Source organism: Phyllostomus hastatus, unplaced genomic scaffold (genome assembly GCF_019186645.2).
Source record: "Phyllostomus hastatus isolate PE091 unplaced genomic scaffold, TTU_PhHast_1.1 phas_scaffold_78, whole genome shotgun sequence".
Taxonomy (NCBI): domain Eukaryota; kingdom Metazoa; phylum Chordata; class Mammalia; order Chiroptera; family Phyllostomidae; genus Phyllostomus; species Phyllostomus hastatus.
In genome coordinates, this window is record NW_025334041.1 from 17,317,939 (window position 1) to 17,336,554 (window position 18,616).

The 18,616-nt window shown below is 42.0% G+C and overlaps 2 protein-coding genes across 2 annotated transcripts; both read left to right on the top strand.

Moving 5' to 3' along the window:
• Positions 1-4,376: 4,376 nt before the first annotated feature.
• POLR1F (RNA polymerase I subunit F) lies at positions 4,377-15,017 on the top strand. Its single transcript, XM_045828574.1, has 4 exons — positions 4,377-4,655; positions 8,055-8,196; positions 12,435-12,643; positions 13,897-15,017. The coding sequence occupies exons 1-4, from the start codon at positions 4,402-4,404 to the stop codon at positions 14,609-14,611; spliced, it is 1,320 nt and encodes a 439-aa protein (XP_045684530.1). The 5' UTR covers positions 4,377-4,401; the 3' UTR covers positions 14,612-15,017.
• Positions 15,018-15,857: 840 nt separating this feature from the next.
• On the top strand, positions 15,858-17,591 carry LOC123811996 (MAPK-interacting and spindle-stabilizing protein-like). The gene is given in 2 exon segments (XM_045828575.1): positions 15,858-16,513; positions 16,516-17,591. Coding segments are annotated over 2 exon segments (903 nt in total). The 5' UTR covers positions 15,858-15,891; the 3' UTR covers positions 16,797-17,591.
• The last annotated feature ends 1,025 nt before the right edge of the window (positions 17,592-18,616 follow it).

Below are 18,616 nucleotides of genomic sequence, written 5' to 3' on the forward strand. Positions count from 1 at the left end.
ACTAATATTAACACATGGTATTTATGCATCCAGATTCTTTTTATAGGAAAAAAAAAACACATTTGATTGGAACATGCAGCACAAACTACTTTGTAATTTGTTTCAGCAAACTACTCATTACTGCACATTTCATTGTTCCAGAGATTCTTCGATTGTGAGGACTAGAAAGATGCTGACACCATGCGGTGTTTGTGTGTGTATTGGAGGGGGAACTGGTTTAAGACATGCAGACTGTTGTGGGGACACTTGTCCCCGGGGCCGGTGGACACGCACTCAGAGTCATTCCCAACCTTCTCTCTCCCTCTTGCAGACAGGAGATTGATTTTCAAGCCTTTGGCTTGAAAACCTTTTCTTGAGACAGTGACCACCAATGCCTGACCTTCTGTGACACTCTGAAGAAATTTTAGAGAAAAATAAAGGGGTGCAGTCCAACCATGGGTTCTTGATCAAATAAACTGTGTATTATGTGAAATGGGAGGTGGGTAGGACAGATCTCACAGTACTTCTGTTCTTCACAGGATGATAGGCAGAAACAGTTCGTTTGGTAACATTTATAATGGTGAATATTTCCATGCAGGCTGAATCACATTTTCACTCTTCGAAATCATGCAGAGTGTGGATGGTGGCTAACAACCAGGCCAGAATTTTAAAAACTAAAACACAATTTTCAATGTCAAACAAGGAAATCTCTAAATTGCTTATGAACACAGAAATGGTTACAAAACTACTCCATGTTTAAAATTGGAGGAAAATCATTACTGGGGTAATTGATTTCAGGTTAAGTTTTGTTTTGACCGAAATATCCTGATGTCCAGCTTGTTGTGTTTTGTTGTTGTTGTTGGTTTTTGTTTGTTTGTGTGCACAGTTTGTTTTGCTGGATTGCTTTTGGACAAATTATTCTCATTCAAATAACTTGCAGATAATCTAGAGGCATCTTGCATGCACAAAGAGGTTTAGATTCACTTGATGTGAGGTGCCATCAAGGCATCAGGAGATTTTAAAGTTTCTCAGATTTTAAAGTTCCGACAGGGCTGTTGCAGGACTTTGCAACAAAACCCAGGGAAGGCTGGTACATTTCCCATCTGTGGACTTCACAGGTTTATCACCACACATTAGGAACAGTTTCATCCCATTATCATATCATGCTGAGTTTGTGCAAGTCAGAGAATACTAAAGAAAATGCTTTTTGTTCATTTTATTTGAACCTCTTACCATCTCTATAGTAACCAGGGCAAGTATCATTGAGGCAGCATAGTAAGAAACTGGAAAAATTCCTTGGCAAGTGTGGAACTGGAAAACTGAGACTGGCAGCTGCCTCACACTGGCCCCACCCACAACCCTGGTTCAGCTGCCTCTTTCTCCCTAGCTGACCACTCCCCGAAGCATTAAGCCCTCATGACAAGAAGGCTCCGATCAGCATCAAATGATTTTAGACACAGAGCCTTGGGCCTGTTGACCACAGAGACAGAGATAACACCCAGGCCTCAATGGAGTCTCAGCTCCAGGCCCAGAAAAGCAGCAAAACCAGACAAACTGATGCTGTCACTGGCATCAGGACCAGCTGCACTGATTGAATGCCCTTTCCCTGGCCAAGGAAATCACTAGAGACCAGGACCCTGCAAGGGCACACCTAGAAAGCTGATGACTATACTATTGAGATCCTCCCCTGAGACCTCCCCTAAAATTCCTACCTTTAGAAAACAAAAATTCTTCAGGCAAAGGACCCAGTGTGAGCCCTCTCTCTCCAGAGCATGCCAGTGCCTTCCCCTGACCCCTTCTTTCCTAGGTCATGTATCTTTGCTTTTTTTCTCCAACTCAGAACTTGTCTCAGCTGAGTCCACACAGCCCAGCCCTTTTCTGCTTCTGTGACCTTTTTTCCTAAAGAGCCAAGATCTCCAAACCTAGGCTCAACTTTTCCGCACATTTCCGAAGGGCCAAGGCAGCTCCACCTAGGCCCACTCCTGTTGCTATGATCTTGCCTCTTCTATCTTAAGTCCCTCCTTTGTTTCACTGTCCCCAGCTCTAACAAACATACTCTCCAAATCACCTGGATCTGTATTGTGAAATCTTTCCTGCAAGAAGTCAAGCACCAAGAGACCACATAGCTGCTGACATCATTGTCCCTATTTTATAAGTGTGAAAAGGGGGTTAGAGAGATTAGAGGCTTTTTACAGCAGCTATGGGAAGTGGCAAGTGTGCTAATTAATTGCTGTACAATTCTCTCGGTACTTATATAGTGTAATCTATGTTATATGTTTGTTTAGTTTCTCTTTCCTCACTTAGACTATGAACTCTTTATCACCTATTTCTTTCATTCATGTATTCATTTAAGATGCATTAGGGTTTTTTGTTTGTTTTGTTTTGGTTTAGTTGTACAAGGTGTTGTGAGGTGAAAGACACACATATGGTCTCTGCCTTAGTGAGCTTGGAGTCTTGTGAAAGAACTAACAAACGGGCAATCAACACAAAACAAGTACATACTTGATGGTGGTAATTTACAAAGACAAGGAGCTACCCAGTTCTTAGTGGGACAAGAGGATGGGGTGGTAGTAAATGCTACAGAGAAAAAGAATATAAAATACCAGGTCTGTCCAGAAGGTATCCAGCCATGTAATATGAAAAATAGAGACATTTATTGAAGAAGATACAAAATAAAAGAAACACTGTACATAGGACAATGATGCCCTAGTCTCCTTCAAAGTTATAACCTTCTTTGGAAAATATGGTTCATTGGTAGCAGTTTGAATCAAGGCAATGGCAACTGCAGCACCGTGGTCCTTCTGCTCTGGTAGCAGAAGCCACTGAATGAATTTTGCTATGACACGTTTCATGCCAAGATCCTGCATCACAATCTTGGACACAGTAGTTTTTGGAATCACCTTCTAGTTCTCGCACTGTCAGTCACCAGTCTTTGTTGATTGCAGCCCATACACATTCAACATTCTCAGGTGTTCTGCTTGTTGCAGGCCTTCCAGAATGTGGATGGCTTTCCACAGATTCTCAATTGTTTTTGAAGCATTTGTGCCACACTTTTGTTTGCGCTGCACTCATTGCATTGACTCCGAATGGCTTCCGAATAATCCAAATAATTTCTACGGAGGAATGTTCAAGCTTAATGCAAAATTGGATGCAGACTCGTTGCTCTTCTCACTCAGTTGTGATTGTGACAGCCACATAGCACATATGCTCACTCAGTGGTGTCTACTGCACACTGTCCCCAACACACACTGACTAGTACAGTGAAGCTGACATTGTTCACACATGTGCATTCCAGTCCACTCTCCTTAGCTGCCAGGTTACATCCATGTTCCACAAATTGTTCTCATTATATTAATAATGGCTGGGCTTTTTCTGGACAGACCTTGTATAAGTTAAAATTTGATGCAGGAGTAGGACTTTTCCTGTATGCAAGAAGCTACCATATTCTCAGGCAGAAGGAAGAGAGGAAGACTGGAGAGAGAGAAAGAATGGTCTGAAAGTGGGGCAGGAGCACAGGCAGTGGCGGCAGACAAAGCGTGATAAACGAAACTGCTGGGGGTGAGAAACTGCTGGGGGTGAGTCGTATGACGGCCCTGTAACTAGGAGCCATATAATGCAAATTTAAGGAGCTTGTATGATGCTGAAGGGAATGGGACATCTACGTGGGGCTTTAAACAGAGAGAGTCATGATCATATCTGTGTTTCAGAGAAAATCTGGCTCCTCCAAAGTGCCCTTGGATCTTAGGCTCAGCTTCCACACACAGCTCTGTAGTTTGGGAAGCAAGGACCGAGAGAAGTGTCTGACAATAGTGACGTTTTGGCTCCGTCCCCAAAGGCGTTGTGGCGGATTTGATGTTCCGGAAGCCACAAGCCTCAAGGGATGACAGCCAGACTGAGCCACCTGGAAAACCAGTAGTACAATCTCCTGAATTAGCAATTACAGAATGAGGAGAGAACACAGACTGGAGAGAGATACGGGATGTTTTCATATTGTTGCAGTTGAGGCATAAGGGCTGCTTCTTAGGCTTGGGTTCCTGGCAGAAAATATATACCATAAGCTTGTAAAATCTATCAAATCACCTTACTACTGGAAATGACCAAAGTGTGAACTCCTATTAAATCTACATACTAAATCCAAGGGGAACGTTAGCGTAAACACAGGTTTGCTAGCTAGCCCTTTGCAGAGAATCGGTGTTTGTCGGCCTTGGAGCATGCTCAATACGGAGTCTCTGCGCCTGGTTCCCGGAGTCGTCCAAGTGAGAAAAAGCGGTTGCCCCCTGCTGGTCAGAACTGCGTGGTGCAGCACACGGAGAGAAATTTTCAAGGGGCGTGGCAGACGGTGGATGACGAGCAAACCTGCGTCTGGAAATAGGGGTTACGGTTGCGTCACTGGCGCGCGCCGTGGGAAACCTGACCAACCGCATGGCTGCAGGTTGTTCCGAGTCTCCGCGGCCGAAAACGGCCTCCGAGGGGCCGGTGGTGGGGCCCGCCGGCGTCCTGCCTTGTCTGGAGCTGCCGACCTACGCTGCCGCGTGTGCACTGCTGAACAGCCGCTACTCCTGCCTCGTGGCGGGGCCGCACCGAAGGCACATAGCGCTGTCGCCGCGCTACCTTCACCGGAAACGCACCGGTATCCGAGAACAGCTCGATGCGGAGCTCCTGCGTTATTCCGAAAGGTACCAGTTTCTTAGCCTTTTCCTTTTCGGTGCAGACAGCGCCGTAAGGGAGCCTGCCTCCCCTTCATTTGGGCACGAGAGGCGTCGGCGGGTGCAAGTTCTGACGGCGCCAGAGAAAGGGGGCGTGTGGGGGAAGTCCCCCCGGCCTCTTCGAGCTCTGCCCGCAGGCGTCCTGGAGTCGGGCAAGGCGAGTACATCCCTGATCAAGATCTATGCAGAGCCCCTTTCCTAGGCAAGAAGGAAAACGCAAAGGTGACGAGACTTGTGGCGGCGGAGAGTTTGGAGAAGCTCACTCCAGAAGCTGGGTGTAGGAGTAAGAATAGAGCAGGGGTCTGAAGACCGGTCAGGCCCAGTTCTGTATGTTTTTTCGTTGGACAATGAAAGTTTGGAATGCAGTACTCGAGTTGATGCTCTCACATTCTATAGAAAATGAAGCTTTGGCGCAATTTGTAAATATATCTTTTGTTTTTAGAGAGGGTAAGGGAGGGAGAGAAGGAAACATCAGTGTGTGGTTGCCTCAGGAGCGCCCCCTGCTGGTGCGCCCAGGCATGTGCCCTGACTGGGAATTGAACCGAAGACCCTTTGGTTCATAGGCTGGTGCTTAATCCACTGCGCCCCGGGAGCCAGAGCCCTTGGTGCAATTTTTATTTGTAAACCGTGAAGGGCGGTATTGTTGTCAAGTCCTTGGTACTTTCCCCCTCTTAGACCTGATCAGGGATGAGAGAAATACTATTAGTTTTGTTATGTTTTGTTTTTAGTCCAACTGGCCGGCCTGTTGTTCTTGAGAGTGAGAAAAAACAAAACAAAACAAAACAAAAACCTGGTGCATTTAAATTAAAATCCTCTGGAGTAATGTCAAAGTTCTTAGAGTTGGAAGGGTGGAGGCTCAGGCGAGGGGGCAGACAGATTATCTTAATCCTCCTCTGCACTGCTTTGACTCAAAGGCAAGGGTTCTACAACTAGGGTGAGTGGATTCCCTGAGGATTCCTTGTTACCCTTCAGGAATTTTATGAGCCCCTGGAAATTGCAGGAATTCCTTACATCAATTTCCTTGAGCAAAGTATCCAAACCTTTCAAGGAATCTTGAACCCCAAAGAGGTTAAGAATCCACCAGAATATACTGCATTCTGCAAGCACCAATCCACACTTGGTGTCTCTTTTGTATACTAGGGACTTGGCGTATAAAAACAAAGAAAAAAACAAGGTCTGTGCTTTCAGGAACTTTCAGCTCTAGTAGAGATACACATGTAAGCCAAAGTAATGAAGTTAAAATTTGGCAGCCATGTAAATTTATAATAAGAGAAGGAGTGGTGAATTTGACCTGAGGACCTTTGAAAACAACTTCCTAGGAGGAAGATGCTTCGAGATGGTAGCATTCGCAGGGAAATAGAGTGGCATAAACAAGCGGATGATAGATGTGGGATAGAATGCTTTGACCAGAGAATTGTATTAAGTAGGTGGAGTAAGGTTGCTGTCCTGGGAAAGACGATAAGTAGTACAGTTGGAGAGGAGGGCAGTGGGTCAAAGACAGGGTGGGGTGGGGATGGGGGACAGCCCGGAGAGGATGGCCATGTTGCTCTTCTTTCCTGCCTTTGTCAGCTTTTTTCCTTAAAAAGGGTTAACACAATACCCTCCAACTCTGAAACTGGGCACACTCTTGAGAGAGTAGTACATATCCCTGATCTTTGGGACCTAATCAGATTTGCAGTTTCAGAAACTAAACTGCAAGTCTTGTTATGATTTGGTAACATTAGATGGTGGTTTAAGGAGGTGAGACAGTAGACAAGAGACCAGTTGAGAGACGATGGCTGTACAAGGTGGTCATACAATCTGGAAACACAAGCAGCTGTTTGATGTATTTTTGTAACTGTCCATAATCAATCAATGCCTCCACTGGACAGGCTGGGGCAAAGTCACCCAGAGTGTCTCCAATAGTAGTTGTTTCACCAGAGAGACTTGAATGAGAATTTCTTTAAATGGATTGGACAATGTGGCCAATTCAGATTATGGAACAGGTTGCAGCCTGGACCAAACCTTCCCCTCATTCCCGCCCCCTCACCTCCACACACCTCGTGGGTGTGCTAAAGACTCCCGATTATTCAGGGCAAGTCAGGCACCTCACACCGAACTATGCACTACTAATGAGGGACAAAACATTGAACCTAGCAGGAATTGTAATACGTATCAATCAACAATGTATTATGTGTAGTTATGTGTAGTTTTCCAGACTAGGGAATCAAGAGGACTTTCTTGCTTCTCTTTGTTTAAGAAGTGAGGAAAAGAGAGCAGTTGAGACACACATTATCCACGTCGTCTCAGCCACATCCCCTGTTTGACAGACTTTCCACCCTTTTGTACCAGCAACGGAATTTCTTTGAAGACGCGTCCCATGTCAATTTTTAAAAGTCTGCTTAGAGAAAGTAGTTTTCTAAAATCACATTGTAACTTCTGACTGCTGTATCTTTGAGATGCTATTAATAAAAAAGAAAATCTTATTTCTTTTGTATATGACAGCTCCTGAGTTACTTGAAGGTGGCAAATATGGCCCCTTCCACTGGTTCTGTAGAAGCCTCGGATGTGCACTCTAAGCATCCCGTAAACTTGATTTAGTTGTTCAGTAAAGATCCTAAGTGAGGCCACCACCCTGACCTGAAACTAACTTAGGATGGTGTCAGAAAAACGTAAAAGGAGAAAAGGTAGACATGGCTAAGGTGTCTGTCATTGTACATCTGATGACTTTTAGTAAGCTTCATGCTGTGAGTTGCTTTCCCAGAGGTTTGAAGGGCTCACACAAGTCCTTTTGGGCTTAGGCTGTATGGTCACGTTTCCCAGCCAAGAGAGCTGAACCCCACAGCACCCAAAACCTCCCTCTTATAATAGTTTGCAGTACTGAATGAAATGAAAACACTCTTTACTGTGCTGAAGTGAAACTTAACAGATAATATCACCTACCTACACAATTGCAAATAAATATATATAGGTGTGTGTGGTGTGTATACAGTTAATTCTGTATAACACCAAAATTGCTTTTATTGAGTCATTCTTATAAAAATAAAAGTGACCTTTTTGCTCCAAGTCCTATTTTTTCCCCTCATTCTGGCATGACTGAAATCCAAATGAGTAGAAAGTAAAATCCAAATAGGGAAGAAAGGTAGACTCTGTGAATATTTGGACATTTCTGAGTACCTATCTTAAAGAGTTATTTTTAACTTAGCTATTATGTTTGAACACTTGGCAAAAGTTATTACAGACTAAGCATATGCTATACAGTGCCTTAGGCTTGGGTGGCTATATTTAGGAGATATATTTTTGGACTCAGAATATCTATTTAGTGGGTATGACAATGCCTAAAAGAGGATAAAACCTACCATTTTTACTTCTTTCTTTTTTTTTAAACAGCCTTTCAGGTGTCCCCATCGCATATGATAACATCAAAGTAGTGGGTGAACTGGGAGACATTTATGATGATCAAGGATACATTCATCTTAATATTGAAGCGGATTTTGTTATTTTCTGCCCTGAACCAGGGCAGAAGCTTCTGGTATGTATATCTGTTTTCTAGCTTTCTTCATATAGTTAAATAATTAGGTAATTTGGAAACTTGAGACTATATGCCTTGGGACTGCTTTTGTGGGTAACTAAAAGTTACTTTAAGAGATAAAGGAAAAATTAATTTCCATCAGTTCAGCTTAAGTACATTTTTAAAACTTCATCATCCTAAACTCACATGCATGTATAAAGTATATATCCACCCAATTTATTCTTCTCTTTGTATAGCAGCAGAATGACCTTAAGGTATAAAATAAGATCAGTTTTTATTATTATTTTAAAATTTCCCAGTTATACATAAATACAGATGTTTGTTTGTTTGTTTGTTTGCTTTTCAAATGAGAGGATTTGTCCTGGCTGGTGTGGCTTAGTGGATTGAGTGTCAGCCTGCAAACCTAAAGGTCACCAGTTCAGTTCCCACTCAGGACAAATTCCTGGGTTGTGGGCCAGGTCCCCAGTAGGGGGCGTGCAAGAGGCACCAGTCAATGTTTCTCTCCTTCTCTTTCTCCTCCCTCTCTCTAAAAAATAAATAAAATAAAATACTTTTTTAAAGAGCAAAAATAAAAGATTCAAACCATGTGGTAGTATGTAATGCAGGAGTTGCAAATTAAAATGGTCATGGGACCAGGCAGACAGTGAAAATGAATCAAGGGTGAGGGAGCGGCTAGGGTACCCGAACTCTGCCATGAGGGAAAGGACCTACGGAAAGGCCTCTTAGTTTTCCAAGAGAAGCTGGAAATGCAGAAATTGGTGTGAAATCTACTGAAATGTATTCCTTTATCCTTTTCACTTGCCCTTGTCTTCCATCAGCAATTCTGTGTGTATATGTTTGTATATGCATATATCTATTCATATGTATATAGATATAATTTTTTCTTACCTAAAAATGTTTTTATAGGAATTGCTTAATCTAATGATGATAACTAATCCTTGATACTGTTAATAAAAATATAGGTTAGATTTTACTATGACAAAATCTACATGGAATTTCTAATTAAAAATATTTTTTTCACTATCAGTTAAACAGGAAGAAATAGTATATTTGGACTGCCAAACTGGAATCCGATAACCAGCTTTGATACCATTAGAGTTGGCAGTAGATTTGTACTTAAAAATTCCTAAATTTAACTGTCATCTGCTTTATATAAATTATCACAAATGTAAACATGTCCACAGAGATAACATGCTAATGTAAAGAAAGTATAAAATGAAAAGTAAAATTATCCCTTGTACTTGGTTTCCTACAACAAAATCCAGTCCTTAAATACATTTGACCAGCTTTCTCCCAATTTTTATTTTTTATTTTTGTTTTTTAAATTTGTAGGTTTTTTAGAAGATTTTATTTTACTTTATTCTTTAGAGAGAGGGGAAGGGAGGGAGAAAGAGAGGGAGAGGAACATCAATGTGTGGTTGCCTCTTGCGCGCCCCCTACTGGAAACCTGGCCAGCAGTCCTGGCATGTGCCCTGACTGGGAATCCAACCAGCAACCCTTTGGTTCTCAGGCCCACACTCAGTCCACTGAGCTACACCAGCCAGGGCTCAATTTTTATTTATTTTTAGTAATATGAAATAATTTGCATACAATAAAGTACAGATCATTGTGTGCAATTTAGTGCATTTCGACAAAGACATATTCCTTAGAAGTGTCCTTTACACCCCTCCTGGTCCGTCCTCTCTCTCTGTCCTAGGTTCAGCCACTGCTGTGATTTCATTCTCCATAAATTAGTTTTGCTTGTCCTGTAATTCCACATTAATGGAATTTTTCATTATGCACTCTAAAATGGCCTCTTTCGCTCAATGTGTCATCCGTGCTGTTGCTTATATTGCAGTTTGTTCCTTTTTTATTGCCCATGCTATTCAGTTTTATGAATATATCACAGTTTGGTTATCCATTTTCATTGATGGACATTGGGTAGTTTTCAGTCTGGAGCTATGAGTATAAAGCTGTTGTGAACGCACATTTTCACTTCTCCTAGGTTAAAAACTACAAGCAGTATTGCTAGGTCGCAGGGTATATGTGTGTTCAACTTCCGTTAGGCTGACTTGTCATTTAGCACTTCCCGTTGCTCTGCGTCTTGGCCAACAGTTGGTGCTGTCAGTCTTTTAACTTTACTGGTGGGCAGATAGTAGCTTCTCACAATGGTTTTAATTAGCATTTCCAGAAGCTTTTAATTTTGGTGAGGTCCAGTTCATCATCATATACTTTTATGGTTATTACTTTTTGGATCCTAAGAAACTTGCCTGCTCCTAGATTCTGGAGATTTTCTTCTGTAAACTTCTAGAATTTTTGTTTCACCTTTTCCATTTAGGTCTGTGGTCAAGCTTTAATTTTTTTTTAACATATTTTTTTAAAGATTTTATTTATTTATTTTTAGAGAGGGAAGGGAGGGTGAAAGAGAGAGAGAGGAGGAAACATCAATGTGTGGTTGCTGGGGGTCATGGCCTGCAACCCAGGCATGTGCCCTGACTGGGAATCAAACCTGTGATGCTTTGGTTCGCAGCCCGTGTTCAATCCACTGAGCTACGCCAGCCAGGGCCAAGCTTTAATTTTTTGTATATAGTATGAGGCAGGCCCTTGAGATCCATTTTCTTGTCCATTAGCTATTCAGTCACTCCAGACCCGCATATTGAAAAGACTTTCCCCATTGAATGTATTTTAATTGCTAGGCTTGCTACCAATTTATTTTTTACAGCAGTTTCAGACATGTAGAAAAATGGAACAGACACGTTTCTTCTATTATGGACATCACATGTTAGTGTGCTACGTTAGTTATAGTTGTTGAGCCAATATTGATACGTTTTTATTGAACTTAGTCTGTAGTTGACATTAGAGGTCACTCTTTGTTGTATATTCTGTGGGTTTTGACAAATTTATAATAATTTGTCTCCACCATCACAGTATTCCATGGAAAAATGGATCACTGCCCTAAATGCGCTGTCGCCCTGCGCATCCCGGCCTCCCTCCCTCTGGGACCCTGCACTGCTGCTCTCTGTGCTGTCCCCTTTGTTCTGCCCCTGTCAGGGTGCCATGCAGTTGGCCCGTGCACTGGGTAGCCGTTTTACATTTGCTGCTTTCACTTACCAGGATGCCCTTCAGATTCTTCCATGTCTTTTCATGGCTTGATTACTCATTTTTTTTTAATTTCTGAATAATACTCCATTTTTTTAAAACGAGATTTTATTTATTTATTTTTAGAGAAAGGGGAAGGGAAGGAGAAAAGGAGGGAGAGGAACATCAGTGTGTGGTTGCCTCTCACACACTCCCAATTGGGAACCTGGCCCTTAACCCAGACATGTGCCCTGACTGGGGTTCGAACCAGTGACACTTTGGTTTGAAGGCTGGCACTCAATCCACTGAGCCACAGCAGCCAGGGCTCCATTTTATAGATACACCAGTTTGTCCAGAGCATGCAGAAGGTACCATTGTGGATGCCAGGCTCCTGATAATGAGGAGGGAGTTTTATTCTATATGTATAAGGAGTTGCTCGCATTAAGCAGCATTTTATACATGTTAATATTGTTTAAAATCCTGTGATTCAAAATATATGATCTTTAAAAATATTTTAGGTAATAATATCTATGTTGATTCCTAGGGGAAGAATAGAAAAGTAAGTTTTTCGGAAATTCTCATTTCAAGCTTTATATTATATAGCACATACTTTTATTTTAGTTTTGAAGCTTCTAGTGTTTTTGTGATTCAGTCCAAACAGCTGTGCTCAAGATTTACATGTAAAGGGTAGGCTGTCTTCTAATAGGAATGCTCTCTAAGTTTTGAAAGTAGACTTTGGATAGAAAGACAGTGTGGGTTCTAGTGATAAAAAGTACACACTTCCTGCCTTGAACTCTTTTCAAGTGTAGGTCACGTCAAAGAGTAATTTCTGCCTTGTTGCACCATGGTTACGGAGTGCCCTGCTCCCCACTGAATCTTCAGGTCGGAGCTGAGTGGGTTTTTTGGCGGTGGGGGGAGAAGGTAGGGTCATTGTTCATCCAGCCAGGCGATTGATATGCAATTACTTATTTAATAAACTTGGAGCTTTCTAAAAACTCAACAGCGTTCTAAAGCAATGCTTTAGTATGACATGCGGTAAGTTTTAATTGAGATAGACTTTTTTCACATCAAATTATTTTGATGTTTTCTCTCTGAAGGTCAGTTTGAAGCTTTAAAGTTTGGTTTATCTGTTAACTCTCTGGATCTCTCGCTGATGCCACACTCTTCTTTCTCGTTCTCAGGGTGCAGTTAATAAGGTGTCTTCCAGCCACATTGGCTGTTTGGTGCACGGGTGCTTCAATGCCTCCATCCCTAAGCCTGAGCACATGCCGGCTGAGCAGTGGCAGGGCCTGGAGATAAACGTGGGTGATGAACTAGAGTTTGAAGTATTTCGTTTAGACTCAGATGCTGCTGGAGTGTTCTGCATTCGGGGAAAACTAAATATCACTAGGTCGGTTCCTAATCACGTTATCATTTTGATACTTAATTGTTTCTATTCTAAATTTAGAGACCATAAACCCTCTTTTGAAAAAAAAAAGTGTGTGTATGTGTATATATATATATAAAGTTTTATTAGAGTATTTATGCTTTCAAACCAGGAAGTCATTGTAAATAATAATCATAAGCACTATAACAATGCATTAAATATTCTAAAGTCTACATCTAGTTAACTGCTCTGCATTTTAATAACTCAATTTTACTGAATATTTTCTAGTTTGTTGTTAATTTTTTAAATAGTAGATCCCCTGAGCTTGAAACTAGTAAAAGCTTAATCATGTCGTATAAGTTATTAACCTGAAACAAATAATTTGTTTGATTATTGTCATTATGTCAGGTAGATCATTTAATTCCTATATTTTTCCATATTGGAATGCTTAATTCTTCTGATCTTAAATCTCAGGCTTGGGGAGCCAACTTGAATGGGGGCAGGGGAACTATAGAATATTGCTGATGTTGATGTAACCAGTTTTCCAGATTCTGCTCTGGTAAGGAACAAGAGCTTAGGCTCGAGTTCTCCAGCAGCCGTCCAGTAGAACTTGCAGCGATGGCAGAGTCGTGCTGGACTTGTGCAGTCCAGTAGCCCCGCAGTCAAGCATTTGACATGTGGCTGGTGTGGCTGAGGGGCTGTTTTTAAAGTTACCTCGTTAGACAGTCATCTGTGGCTGGTGCTGCTTTATAGGACTACTGTTCTGGAAAGGAGGCTGCTTCACCGACTCTTGTTCCTGTTTTAGTGATGTAATTCACAATTGTGAAGTAATATGCTTCTGCGTAGGCTAAGAAGAACAGTGAACTATTATTTAAAACAAGGATTGAGATAGTAGACAGGACACTCCAATATTTTGATGCATAACAGCAGTATATTTTCTCTCTCACACATGTCAGTGGTTTGACTAATAAGCCTGGGTATTGTCATGTTTAGTGTTCAGTGACCGAATTTTTCTGAGCAAAACCAAAATTTAGAAGGCATGCTTTGACAGTTTTTTAAGTCCTGTTTATGTGTGAAAACAGTCTGGGAGAAGTACTTGGGATACAGGAATTTTAACACTTCATTGGGCTGAGGGTAGTAAGAAAGAACGTTTGAAATTTATGCCATGGTTATGTGTCTCATACTGCTGTCGTTCAGAAAAATCTTAGCAGGCCAGAATATTCTGGATCCCTTTTTGTTGTTTATTACTCAGTAAGTTTTAACCTGTTAACTTACAGTTTACACGCCAAGTGCTCTGCAGTTTCTGAAGAAGTAACAGAAACTGGCCCTGAAGAAGTTTTTGAAAAACCTCTGAAGAAGAAGAAGAAAAAGAAGAAAGACCCAGAGCCAAATGAAGGAGCAGGTGGCACCACAGAGCCAGCAGATTTTGCAGGTGTCCCCGTGATGGAAGAGACAGACCTGCAGGTGAATAGCAGTGTGAATGGTCTGTGGGACGGAGAGCCAAGGAAGAAGAAGAAGAAAAAGAAGAAAGACCCAGAGCCAGATGTAGGAGCAGGTGGCACCACAGAGCCAGCAGATTTTGCATGTGTCCCCGTGACGGAAGAGACAGACCCGCAGGTGAATAGCAGTGTGAATGATCTGTGGGACGGAGAGCCGAAGAAGAAGAAGAAGAAGAAAAAGAAGAAAGACCCAGAACCCGGTGAAGGAGCAGGTGGGACCACAGAGCCAGCAGACTTTGCAGGTGTCCCCGTGACGGAAGAGACAGACCCACAGGTGAATAGCAGTGTGAATGGTCTCTGGGACGGAGAGCCGAGGAAGAAGAAGAAGGAGCAGCACCAGGAAGATCAGGACCAGGACCCTGTTTTTCCAGCCAGTGACTCCAGTGGTTACCAGAGTGACCACAAAAAGAAAAAAAAGAAAAGAAAGCACAGTGAGGAGGCTGAATTTACCCCTCTTTTGGAACACTCTCCTAGAAAGAAAAGGAAACAGTGATTTTCTTTAGTGCGTTGTAAATATGATTCAGTTTCAAAAGGTTGATTTATGCACAGTGGATGAAAACATGTTTGAATGATACGAAATAGTTTTTAGAACAGGAAACTATTGAATAGGAGTTGAGTGTTTGATGCTAAAATTGCAGAACCGATCATTTGGAAAACGCCAGTGTTATTGAAGTGCCATTTTACTGTGTACAGAATGGAAGGTAAGAGTTCATCTCGGAATTGACTCTTGCATTCTTCCAGGTCTTACATTATAAATAAAAGTATTTGTATAATCACAATACTAGCAAAAGGACTTTATTTTGCAATGTTATCATATCATTAAAGAACTAATTTGAGCTTGGGTGTTCAGTTTACTGCCTTTATCATGAAATTACAGGCCATTTTGTTTACTTTTAAAAAAATTCAAGGCATTTACCAGTTTCAGATTTTCCTTTTTTATGGCTGCTGCAGTGTTTCTGTTGTTTAACTGGGAATGGCTTGCCACAGCAGCTTCTGAAGTCTCCAGCGCTCATAGGAACCATGTCACTACTGACTGGCAGGGCGCAATATTACTCTCCTTTCCTTCAGGTGCACGTTTGCTGGTGGTTTCTTTTTTCTCGGAGTCCATGAGGTTGTGGAGAGGGGTGTTCTCTTGTGCCGATTCAGTTGTGCCTCAGCCATTCTGTTCTGGTGTGTTGGGGAAGGAGGATCTGATGAAGGCAGGATAAATCAGATCCTGATTAGTGGGGAGTTTCCCAAATACTTTTAATAGTTGGGTTAGGCTGCTGGAAATTCTTCAGAAGAGAAAACAGCTGTTCACTGCTTCCACTGAGAAAACGTCACACGTGCCTTCACTACTGGAGGACTGAACAATGAAGGGGTTAGCCAGTTCAGGCCGATGAGCCACGCGTGGCAGTGCTCACCCCTGTGGCAGGTGCTTGGCTGTCTCTGTGCAGCACACTCCACTCAGGTCCAGGGCTGCAGAGGCACACACCGGAGATACGGTTCCTTCCCTCGTGGCATGTCACAGAGAAACAGATGCACGTACACACAGTAAAGGTAAGAGCGTACAGAAAATTAGCAATTGTGCTAAGTGCTACGAAGAAAAAGAAGATTGTTCACTCACTGTTAGTTGTGTTAGTATCTTGAATGAATGCATGGTTGAATTGAACTACAAATAGCAGCCAGTGTTGTTGCCATGTATATAGTATCAGAAACAGTACTGGTCTCACATTGTTTAATTTCTGCTAATGTATAAATTCTGCTAATAGTATATCTTGATCTAAATTTATAATGGTAGTGCGCGCTGTTGGTGCTGGTGCTGCTGCTTCCACTGCCGGTGCCATTGTCACCGCCGCTGTCAGCCAGGCTGCCCTTGGTTCTTCAGCCCTCAGTTTCCTCGGGTCCGTCAATGCTTCTAGACCTTGCTGTGGGCTCGGATCTTGCTGGAAAAATGATGAATTTTCATTGGCAGATGCGCTACCTGACCGCTCCCCTGCCAGACCCTCTGCTGTGAACAATACTAAACCTGGTCAACCTCCTCAAGGCTGGCCAGGTTCCAACCGTTGGCATAACCCAGGTGCTCCACCTTCTGTGCCATCTGGACTCTTACCAAGTGCAACACCCTCCACAGTGCCTTTTGGACCAGCACCAACAGGAATGTGTCCCACTGTGCCTCCCACTGGACCACCTCCAGGACCCCCAGCACCCTTTCCTCCTCCTGGACCATCATGCCTCCCACCTCGTGGTCCTTATCCAGCCCCAGCTGTGCCAGGTCCTGGCCCCACAGGGCCATGTCCTACACCAAATATGCCCTTTCCAGAGCTTTCGAGACCATATGGTGCACCCACTGATCCAGCTGCAGCTGGTCTGTTAGGGCCATGGGGATCCATGTCTTCTGGACCTTGGGCACCAGGAATGGGGGACAGTATCCTACCCCTAATTTGCCACATCCATCTCCAGGGCCATATCCTGCACCTCCTCCTCCCCAAGCACCAGCAGCAGCACCACCTGTTCCGTGGGGCACTGTTCCACCAGGAGCCTGGGGACCACCAGCACCATATCCTGCGCCTGCAGGATCCTATCCCACACCAGGCCTCTATCCCGCTCCCAGTGATCCTTTCCAAGTGCCTTCGGGACCTTCTGGTGCTCCACCAGTGCCTGGTGGTCCCCATTCTTACCTTGAAGTTAATGGATGAAGAGATGGCGCTTTGCTTTTTGAAGTACGTATATATGCACATGGATGCATATATAAAAATTGCTGGTTTCACTGTTACAGGGCGTTCATGAACAATACTTGCATCTCAGAAGGTAATCTGCCTCTTGTGCTTGGATTATAATATATTGGATACAATCAGATAAAAATGTAAAAGTAAATCATTAAAATGTGATTTTTATTCAGTTTTTATGGAAAGTTAAACTAAGTGTATTGAATATCTCTGATACAATTTAGAATAAATTTTAGATTTGTTTATATTGTGTAACTACACACTTAAAAATCTAAGATGTGGATTATTGGTAGAATCTGCAACTTCATTGGTAAATTATTTCAAGCATTTTTCTATAATCACTTTTTCCCTAAATACACTTGAAAATAAACAGATAAAAATAAATTTGTAATGGTAGAATACAGTCTTTGCCTACAAGTAGATACACAGTGCAAAGGTACAGGCCAGTGTCTTTCCATACAATTTAGTTTCAGGTGTGTATTGGGCCCTTGTAATGTGGGTACTCCAAATTGAGATGTGGTGCCAGTATAAAATACACACCAAGTTTTGAAGATGTACAAAGAAAATATAAATATCTCAGTTTTGTATATTGGTGAAATTATACTAGTTTTGGTATAGTGGGTTAAATAAAATGTTAAAATTGGTTTGTTTTTTTCAGTTTTTTTAACTTTCTTTTTGCTAAAAGATTTAAAATTGCACATGAGGCTCACATTAGCTTCTGGACAGCACTGGTTTAAAGAGAGGATGAGTCGGAAGCAGTTGAAAACAAGCTGTATCCTCAGGGTTTGTTATTGTGGCATACCCAGAAAATGTTCATAGTTGCTTCCTTACATTTTAAAAATTTGAATACATCATTGTAATCGTGTCTGGCAACATAGAAAATTAATTTTTAGTGAAGCAATTTCCCTTTCATAAGTACAAAGGAAACTTCACATTTATGCTATTCATAGAAAAATACATTGTGGCTTATCAATGGGAGCAAATTCCCATGTGGTATATCTTTTCAGTTGGTGCTTAAGTCATTCATGTTGTGTACAATTTAAAATAATTTGCTTTTTTGAAGAAAAAACACAAAGCTTGAAACTGTATTTATTCATGCTTTTCCACGATGATTAGCTTTAAAAAGCAGATCTGGCATTTGCTTTGCCTAGAATACAGTGACTGTTGGTTTTATCTGACATAAAACCTCTGGTGATAGCCTCCAGGTGTTTTTCAAAACATTCGTCACATGCTGTGCTAACCTGAGTTTTATCATTTTATCTCAGTATTCACTCATAAAATTCCTCTGACCTAGACCAGACTGCTTACCTTTGCTATAATTCCCATCAGTCACCAACTTTAAAGGCACCTCATTAATCATTTGGAATAAATAGATGATTTAAATGGTTTCAGCTCTCAAAGCACTTAGAGTTTTTTCCACGAGATACAAAACAAAGTGTTAAGTCAAGGATCAGTTTGAAAGGCATGAACCATGTAGAAACAGTCAAAAACTGCCACTTTTGCAGGTGGAAGCAAAGGGTAATGTTAGAGCGTTTTCACCCATGAAGCTGGATGAGCAGCATTTTCACCCATGGAGAAGGGAAGGAGGTGGAGGAGAGCCCAGCAGGCGCATGAGAAAAACCCAGTACAGAAAACTGTCTGAGACAGTAGCTTCTACATAAGGTGTTTCCAGACTGAAGTGGGCTAAATATGCTTGCTTTGTAATCATAATTGTTTTTATGGTTTTTTAAAACTTGTAGCACTCTGTTGTTTGAAACTGTTTACCTGTTTTACATACTGATCACGTACTG

Bases quoted from the DNA above. Each gene is read 5' to 3' on its own strand.
- POLR1F (XM_045828574.1), top strand. From the start codon at position 4,402: ATGGCTGCAGGTTGTTCCGAGTCTCCGCGGCCGAAAACGGCCTCCGAG. The intron at 8,197-12,434 runs GTATGTATATCT...TCTCGTTCTCAG, and splicing joins AACCAGGGCAGAAGCTTCTG to GGTGCAGTTAATAAGGTGTC. The intron at 12,644-13,896 runs GTCGGTTCCTAA...GTTAACTTACAG, and splicing joins GGAAAACTAAATATCACTAG to TTTACACGCCAAGTGCTCTG.